Source organism: Talpa europaea (assembly GCF_964194135.1).
Source record: "Talpa europaea genome assembly, chromosome: 5".
Lineage (NCBI taxonomy): Eukaryota > Metazoa > Chordata > Mammalia > Eulipotyphla > Talpidae > Talpa > Talpa europaea.
Window position 1 is genome coordinate 25884451 of NC_140071.1, and position 10308 is coordinate 25894758.

At 37.7% G+C, this 10308-nt stretch overlaps 1 protein-coding gene across 1 annotated transcript; it reads right to left on the reverse strand.

The window, feature by feature from the left end:
- Positions 1-1274: 1274 nt before the first annotated feature.
- MOCS2 (molybdenum cofactor synthesis 2) lies at positions 1275-7675 on the reverse strand (the record flags this gene model as incomplete). Its single annotated transcript, XM_084232867.1, has 5 exons — positions 1275-1343; positions 2697-2820; positions 3945-4095; positions 4996-5123; positions 7575-7675. 5 exons carry the CDS (start codon positions 7673-7675, stop codon positions 1275-1277), a joined length of 573 nt encoding a protein of 190 aa, XP_084088993.1.
- Positions 7676-10308: the final 2633 nt, after the last annotated feature.

A 10308-nucleotide genomic window follows, 5' to 3' on the forward strand; every position in this document is an offset into this window, starting at 1 on the left:
GTGGTTGTCCTGCAGGTTTTAGGCAAAGGCAGGATGCAGAATCTCCCCTATGGACTTAGGGTTGGTGGATAAGTTGGGTGCCCAGCACACAACATGTGTTTATTTTTTGAAAATATGAATTCTTTAGATAAAAAAATATTTCACTAGATGTAATGTTATTACTAACAAATAAGGTGTCTAAAAGTATGGTCTTGGTTCCTAATATACATAATTCAAATTTTATAGTGTCCGTTGCCTAAAACTACCTCAAATTTTATTACTCTAAGAATTATACACAAGCAGTTTGGTGGAGGGAGACTGGAATATGTGCACATAAGAGCAAAAATGTAACCCTAAAATTAAAATAAAAATTAAAAAGAATTATATTTGGAACTTATATTTCAGCTCTATGAAGACAGTGTATAGGTGACCAAACAAAAATTGTACCACTGTTTCATATAAAGAGCTTACAGAAAATTTAATTATTAATGATTTCAGTAATGATGTGGCATAAACTATGAAAAAGGAAACTACCTGAAAATGCTCTAATAATCATAATTCTCCTTTTTAATTGGCTAAAGATCAAATATTAAACATCAACATGATAACACAGCCTTATTACTAGTTTGTCAGATTTTATATAAATTGATGCTAATCTGTATATTTATACAATACTAATAAACTAATAAAATATCATAAATATTATGGTAATAGATTCTAAAATACAATAAATGTCATGAAATATTTTAGGTATTACACTCAATTTTTTAAAATAGGAAAACATTGCTTTTAAATTTAATTGTGTATTTATTTAATTTTTTAAATATATAAATTCTAAAAATATATCAAGATTATCTGATAGTGAATTTTTATACCTTCCAGTTTTGCCAACATACCCATAATGCATCCCTGATAGCATCACATCACTGGATCACGGGGACAGGGCGGGGGTGGGAGGCTCTCTTGGAGACAAAGTCAGTGAGGAAAGGGCTTCACTTCAGTGTGAGTCAAGTTTCAATCAGAACTCAGTCATGGACTAGTAGGTCTACCACAGGCATCCTTCCTTACATTTAATTACTCTTCATTTCCTTCCCTCAAGCCTTTCCTACATCTCTGGCTCCTGCGTAAGCCTTCATGCTACATACCACTTATTTTGCTTTCTTTTCTATTTATACTATTAGTGCAACATAAGAGATTGTGCTTCAATAAACCTTAAATAGGGAGAAAAAAATAAAATGTGATCAAAAATAGAAGTTTACCAGATTAAAATATCAGTATTATAAAACATAAATGATTCAATCATTGTTTGCCCAAAAGCATTCTTTGTTTCTTTTCCAAGATGATGATGATTCTTCATACATTTCCTAAAAAAATAAATAGAACCATAGCTATTCAAAACAGAGCATTTTAATAAAACCAAGTATAAATGAATAAATCAGGCAAATGAACTATTTAACTACTTAAATCTGCTCCACTTGTAACAACACAATAAACATGTGTATAAAGCACTGAGAGCAGAAAAGCAAATAAACATGTTCCCTATATTTAAGGGCTCCCAATACAAAAGGAAAGAAGATAAACAAGAAATCTTAACAAGGTGCAGCCACAGAACACCTTACAGCCAGCCCTCGGGGTTCTGCACGCACTGAGAGAAAACATGTCCTATGTAGTGGGGCCCACATGGCCACATGCGTACCGAACACGCAAAGAATTTCTCTTGTGACTGTTCCCTAAGCAAGACTGGATAGCATTTACATTGTATTAGGTATATAAGTAATCTAGCGATGATTTAAAGTATACAGACAGATGTGCACAGGCTACAGGCAAATACCAGGCAAATTAATGTGCATGATTTGAGCATCCCCAGCCAGTGGTATCTATGGAGATCATGATGTCTCAAATACCAAGAAATAACTAAAATTCATTCCATTTGGGACCATGACTGGAGACTAGGCTCCTGTCATATGGGGAAAATGGAAGGACTTTAGTTTTCAACTTTTGTTCCAAACACACCAACTACTTCAAAATATCTAAAATATGCTTCTCCAAAGGCCTTCCATGTGTTTGAGACTGACAGTATACAACAATCCCACGGCTGAGGCAACCGCACTGGAGGAGGAAGGAGTGTGTTGGGAAATTCCACCGCTTCAAAATACTCTCTTTAACCAGAGACTAATTTGCTCTTTTTGATTGGTTTGATGTACTGACAGAAAACAAGCTAGAATTTCCTACTGAAATTCTAAATATACATTTTTTTTCTAACGAGGCAATGTGGCACCCTATTATTGTCCTAAAAAGGAGTCCCAGGAGAACATTCTTCTGCCTTGAGGAATCTTTGTATCACCCACTGCCTCAGTACCCATGTACTATTCCGACTTACCAAAGGAAGGACGCTTTATTCTGAAGAGAATTCTACCCCAAGGGAAGTAACTTTGTATATGAACCACTGGACTGGTCCATACTAGGAATTCTAATAGTTGGCACTTAATCAAATGTACCCCAGGCCCTGCATTTTTTGTGGCATGCATTTCTCATGTTTGACAAATCTTGGAAAGGAGCTATTATGTAAATATTCTATTTCATGGATTCTATAAAGATCCTCTAAGTCAGAGAAGGCCCATAAACACAAACTCTGTAGGAACCCTTAGTACCTATCTTGTAAAAATTCCTGAGAAAAATCATATCCAAATAGCAAAATGAGATCTTTCTTAACTCACCTTTTTCCATATGGGCACCTTGGCCTTCAAAGTATCTATGGCGTAGCTCACAGCTTCGAGTGATGCAGCCCTATGGGCCGAGGACACAGCAATGATTATACTCGCTTCTGACACTGGAACTAAGCTTTAAGAAAACGAAGAAAAGAGTTACCATCTCCTTGAATTTAAATAATCTAATAGACACATGAAAAAAAAAAAAATCAGTGAAGGGCCTCCCTGGTGACGCAAGGGGTTAAGCACAGCACTATGAAGCAATCTGCAGCCTCTGAAGCACTAGTTCAACCCCAGTCTGCCAGGGAGCAACCCACATGGCACAGCAGACCTTTCCTGTCTTGCTCACTGCTCCCCTAGGCAGTGTATTTCAGTTAGTTTGCCTGTTCTGTTCCCCACTCTGTCTCTGGTGAATCCTCTCACCCCCCCATGACTCTGGCCTGTACCCCATATTTTATTTTGTATGCATAAATAAAATATAAATCTTTAAAAAAAAAATTCCAGTGATGCATTCTTAGAACTATATACCCAGTTTAGTTAGAAAATCTTAATTCATTCCAGCTGCAATCTTCAGAGGGCTTCTGAAGTTGCAGCTAATTTACAAGTGCCCATCTATTGAACTTGTTTGATGGGCACCAAGAAGAATGGCCAACTTCCACGACATAACAAACCTATGACTCAAACAGGGTGCAGTGCCAGGTCACGCCCAGGGAGCCAAAGCTAACATGCTGGATATCACCCAGCATTTAAAATACTAAATAGCAATAAATGTTAACAAAACTGCTAACAGTAAATATTAAAACAATCACTAATTTTTAATAAAATTACTTAGTGAAAACAAAATAATAATAGAATATGATAGATGATGTAGTCTCATCTATTTTTAAAGCTTAGAACTCTGCTTTTCTTAGTGGTACAAAAAGGTTGTCATTGAATGACCTTTAAAGGCATTTTCATAGAAAAGAAATCTCTTATGAGATTATCAGAGTCCAGACTACAAAACAATTTGAAAAAGGCCTGGAGAACTTTAGCACAGGTAGGGACTGCTGGTGCAGGGCCTGAGAGAGTGCCTAGTTCAGGCACTCTCCTTGTGCTATCAGAGGACAAATACTCAGGCAGTGTCACGCTCCCTCTCAATGATACACAAACCTCCCTCTCATTGGAATACAAGATCTCTATGAGAAATTCCAGAATCAGAATTTGTACAAAGGCAGTAACAACTGAATTTAACTTTCAAATTGACAATGGACATCATACCCCAGTCTGTGGAACACTGCTATGTGTTTGACCGGCCATTTCTGCCTCATGTCACTACAAATTTTTCTGACTTCATTTTCTGCCATTGGTAGGTATGCTTCATATTCGAGGCTAATGACTTTTTTCCCTTCAAAGTTATTTCTTGTCGTCCCTGAGGGGGGTAAAATGCAATTAAAATAGGTTACTCCTTATAATAGAAACATCATATTACTAGAATAAAAAGATCATTTTTATACCGACAAGTAGCATGCCAATTTATCTAAAAATTACTTCAAAAAAATTTTTATTAAGGTAACATTGGTTTATAATACTCTGTATGATTCAGGGGTAACAGATCCACCTAGTCAGATGTACGTAACCATGCCACACCCACCATCAAGACACCCAAGGTCCTCTACCAGCCCAGTGGGCCCCCTCCACACCCTGCTCTCCAACCTCTCTTTTCCCCTCTGGTAGCCTCAATACTACAATCAGATTTCTAGTGTTTATTACTGGTTTGGTTTTGTCTGACTCTGTTTCTCTATAGTCCACATGTAAGTGAAACCATTTGGTATTTGTCTTTCTCCTTTGGACTTACTTAGCTCCACATTACCCAATCTTAATGAGAAAAACAAAAGCATTATTACAAAGATAAGGAAATAAGATGATACCTATTAGGCAAGTTTACTGAAAACACATGACAAACCAGGATATGTTCCTTTTCCACACAGTTAACACTTGAAAATTGAAAGGAAAACATTATGTTCTTAGGATTAGCACTGAATTATTACCATCACCACTCCCTCACCCCGCACCCCCATAAGAGAAACACAGAATTTCCTCTGATGATAATGACTTTTATCCAACTTTTTATTTTTTTGCCTTAACAAAGGCTAATTTGTAGGTTATTAAGACAAAACAAGAACTGAAAAAATCTCTACCTCTCACCATGAGTAATCTTGAGGTTTCTCGTCTGTATTAAAAAATCTTCTATTAACACTAACCATGGAAAACACTTGCTAACTTCTATTGTCTAGTGTAGTCAGTAGAAGCTGTGAAAATTACAACTCACCTACAAATAGGGATACGGCACCACAGAGTGGAGAAATCACCAACTGTGAGACCTCATCTACTGAAAGTTTCTCAGCAGTGAATTTTATTATATCTTTAGATTTCTCTTCAACTTCATTCATAACTTTCCTAGAAATAAGATATTCACAAGACTTAACATTGGTATTCAAAGCAATACATCCAACTTAAGGGCTGTTTCAATTTATATTTTTCTATATTAGATGTGTTAGGCACAAAAAAGATATCCCAAATGAATCAAGCATGACATAAAAAGGACTTTACTTTTAACATGATCACTTAAACTGTAATATGTCTCATATGCCAGTTAATTCTGAATTCTGGAACTACTATTCATCTTGCATTAGTACAGTTCACCAGTCACCACCTTCACCCACCGACACTTCTAACTACTAGATTATCAAGTGCCACAGCCAGACTGCCTTTTCCTTTATGCAAAAGCAGAAGCTCCATAGGAACTCCATAGGGTTCCCTTTACAACAGGGCAAAGCCCAGCTAAGCAGTTGAGGAAATCAGGGAATGAAGTGCACATCTATTCATTAGGTGCTGTGCAAAGTCCTTTGGCCACACATTTGTCATTTCATTCATCAATTTTTTTTTTTTTACATAATAAGGACCAGAGACTACACCATGCACTAGATATAGACCAGGGAACAAAAGATATTGGCTCCTGTCCTTGGGGCATTCATACTGGATGGGAGAAACAGAACAATAAATACCAACTAAAAACAGGGATAACTCATGGATATAAACAGGATTCTGAGACATAGCATGAACGCCTCTCTCAAGAAATATTTAAAGTTGAGCCCTATAAAGAAAAAAGGGGTACAGGGCCCCAGGAAGAGACAAAGGAAATGGCAAGAAAGAGGACAATGTGCTCCAGAAACTACTAAGAGGAGCAGAGAATAAGGCAGAGAAGGAACACACTGAGATTGAGTAGGAAGGTTGGACCATAGAGGCCATGAAGTGTCTGAATATAATCACAGATCCTGTGGGGATTCATCCAAACTGAAAGATGTTGGAAAGAGGACTCAAGCACTCACTCGAAGTGACTGTTACTAAACTCACTCGAAGTGACTGTTACTAAAACTCACATTCTTTTCCCTATCTCCTTCCAGCTACTAAAAAGAAAAATACAATTATCCCTATGTCACTGGAGTCCCGGATGTTTCACCTCCTTTACATGCTATTTGAGCTTCTTCCACCTCTTTAATTTTTTTTTGCAATAAAATATAGGTAACCCAAATACAGTCTATCAACTTCATACTTAATTCCTACAACTTGGTTCCATAAGGACAGACAGATTTTTAAATGACATGCTACAAATTCTGGCAAATGCACACAAGTAATACACAATTGTTTTGAGTCATCTTCCTCATTCACAACCATCTCTCACCATCATATACACACACTCCTTTAATGGCAGCCCACTCTTTTCTGAATAAATACCATACTCCAAAAAATAACATTTTTCCAAAATCATGATGGTGATATGATGACCAGTTTCCAAATAAAATTAAGATACATATCTAACAATGAATTTTTTATATAATTTCCAAACAGTCTAAAAAACATTCAATCTCTAAGTGCTGGCATGCTGGGCAACATACTTTAAAATTTTTATTATTCACCTTTGTGGCAATGCCCTGTAGGTGAGTAAGGGGGAAAAATTGGAAAAAAATAAATGCGCATCCTTAGCTTATTCCTTTCTTAGAGGAAACCAAGCTCATCACTGAGTATGATATTTACCCTTGATTTTGGAGAAAAGATTCTATCAAATTAAGAAAGCTTGCTTTCATTCTTAACAAGAGCTTTTAATTAGGGAGGACTATTAATTTCTTCATTATTTATTTTTCAGTTGATAATAAACTAAACCTCATTCTGGCAAGCTCTCCAGATTAGCTTGAGAAATGCACTCAAGTATATTCTACTCAAATACTCTCATTCAACTATGGACTATGCTGTTTGGAAAGATGACATGGGTCAGAGTCACCTGCACACAACTATACTAGTAAAGCAGTTTCTTCATACCTGGAAAACAGTAGTTTTCTTTTTAGGCACAGTGTTCCTTTTACTTGCTGGCTAGGAAATTTTTCTACATTCCCCTGTACCCAGGAGAGCTACCATCCAGCATTACTAAGCATAATTGTGAAAACTTGGAGAGTTCAGTAATATGAATTTAAATGTTAGGTCTGCCATTATTAGCTATATGAACACAAATGAGTTTTTTGGCTCATTCTAAATAAGGACATTAATTCTCCAAAGTCCAGCATTGTGTCTGGACATTGTTTTAAAAAAAGAAAAAATGCATAGTAAGATCTCAATCAACCATGTTAAGTGAATAAATATGTTGACGGAACAGATTAAACTAACATTAAACTGTCTGCAACAGAATTGATGTAAAGATGACAGGTAGGTTTTTGCATTAATAAAGTTACCATTTTAATAAAGAGCAGGTATAGACTTAATGAAAAGCATATAGCAGCAGCATATCATGTAACAAGTTATCAACTGTATGATCCTTTCCCACAAGATTGGTTAGGAAAAACACATCTCACATACCCAAGTGGCTCAAAAGCACTACTACCCTCCACTAATTGGGGGGATAATGGCAATTTCATCTCCTGATCGAAGCCAGAGGAGTTGATCTCCAAGCTCGACATATTCTTGACGAACAGCAAATATCACCTGATTTTTTACATCAGCCAATCTGAAGTGGGGGAAGAATATAATTAGAAGAATCAGTGTTAGATTAGACCTCAAATCTATTCAGCTGAAATTAAAAACCTAGATTACTTTAGTCTTGCCCGCTGCTCCCCTCAGCAGTGTATTTTGTCAGTCTGCCTGTTCTGTTCCCTGCTCTGTCTCTGGTGAAACCTCTCACCCTCCCACGCTTCTGACCTGTACCCCGGTTCTTGTATAAATAAATAAATCTTTAAAAAAAAAAGTGAAAAGAACAACCCAGATTACTTTAGAAGCATCACTTACAAAGTTGCTAATTGAAGTAATTTATATACCATAGAGAAAAAAGAGTCATTAAAGAACATACCACAGCAGTTAGTAAACTACTAACAACTCTTCATTGGCTTATACTGTAAGCCTTGAAGAATTAAACAAATGGGAGAGGGGTGGAGTTTGAGTTCTCTAGAGAAGGGAGTGGACATAAAGGTATAAAGCACATACTTTTAACAGAATTTGTAACTGTTTCATTTAAGCAAAAAATGAGAATCTACATTTTCAGTATTTTGTAAATTATAAAAAGAAACATATCTCTGGGGGTATTGTAGTTCACCGTGTTTCTTCAGTAAAAATTTTACTGTCCTTAGGGAAGTGCATATTTTTAAATACTAAAAGTTTTCAGGGATTATTTTTAAAACATACAATTAATGACCCTTTTTTGACACTAAGCACAGAAATCAAACAAGTTTTTTTTACTTTTAGCATTTCTTCATTCACACATTTTAAAAATATTAAAGTATTAATCATAAGCATTTTAACTACCCAGGATGTCTTGATTCTATCTCATTCCACAGCTGCAATGCTTTTATTTCTTGTGGCACAGATATGGTCTCTGAACGAATTCCAGCTATTTCAGCACTCTTTGCAAAATACAACACTTCAACCTGAAAGTAGAGAAAAAACAGCTTTTAACAATAACAACTCATAATTCTTTCCGGCTACCCACACTGAGTTTCATTTTCCAAATGTATTACTTGATCAAAGATAAATTTTAAAAGTTAGGGAAAATACCATCCATACAAATTTCTGGATTCACATAGCTACAAGTTCAAATTTTGCAAATCTTTTAAGTTTTGAAAAATTTTTATGTCTTAAGCATAATTCAAACTACTTTCTGCATGCTTTTTAGTTTCACAGATGTAAATGTGCTACACCCTAAAATCCTAATACATTTTAGAAACCAAGGCATTAAGTCGGTTTTATTGGCATAAAACTACAGCAGCTTTAATAAACACAGAAGCAATGAACAAATATCAGTTAAGAGATGAAACATGGAATATTATTCAGCAATCAAAAAAGATAAACTCATGCCATTCGCAGCAACATGGATGGAGCTAGAAGGAATTATGCTCAGTGAAATAAGCCAGAAGGAAAAAGAAAAATATCAGATGGTTTCACTTATAACAGCAATATAGGGGAACCAAATAAGACATCAGAGTAAAAATAATAATAACAGTACAAAACACAACAAAGCAAAAACAGACATTATAAATCAGAGACATACTGCAGGGGAGGAGGAGGGAGAAGGATCAGAGGGAAGGAGGGAGGAGCACAGGGGACTGAGGTGATGGTGCACAGGTGCATTGGGGAAGGAAATTCTATGGGGACTACACCTGAGGGGGTGGAGGGAAGCAAATATTGTTTAAAAAATAAAAAATAAAATAACCTAAAATTTTTTTTCTACAAAGAAAAAAAAAAAGAGATGAAACACGCCAATAAAATTAATGACCAAATAAATCAGTGAAAGGCACACTCTCCATGGTTGCCAGGTGACCTTCGATTTCAGTGTTCCTAGGAGTGAACCCAGGCGCCGGGGTATTGGGTTACACAACGTACAAATGCTGACATGGAGAACTGCAGGTGTGTCTGAAATACTGGCTCAACTGGTATAGCCTAGGACAAGCCAGGTGCAGTCACTCTAAAGGATCCCGATCTAGCAAGATAATTCACCTGTCACTCGGCACAACTCCTCCACGAAGCAATTAGAGGTTTGCAAATAATCAATGGTTTGCAAATACACGGATGAAGCACGCATATTCTCAAGAATTCATAAATGCATTTCTTTCTCAATTGAAAACCTGTCTTCGTCCAAACAAATATCCTTGGAAGCAGGGGCAAAGGTCAAGGGTACCGGGAACCAGCCGGTCCGAGACACCGACCCCCGACGCCCAGAGCCGGCGAAGCCCGCACAACCCGGAAGGGTCACTCCGGGGGTGGCCGCGCGGCCGCGGGGCAGGACGGATGTGGGGGGTCCGGTCGAGCTAGCCCGGGGCTGTGGAGGGGAAGAGGCGGAGGCAGGCCCGCAGGGGCGTCTCCCACCCTTACCTGGCACAGCGGCACCATCCCGCCCGGGATCCCCGGCGGAGAACCCCGACCGCGGGGGCACCGACTGCGCAGGCGCAAGGTGGTGGGCGCTTCCGCCCGCAGAGGGCATGCGCAGAACTAACTCCGCCCCGCCATTTTCCCCGCGCGTTTCTCGTTTCACAGCGCTCAGCTTGAAACTTAGGTTTTCCTGGACGGTGGGTCTCACTGGCGATCCAGAGCTGAAGGGGTCACT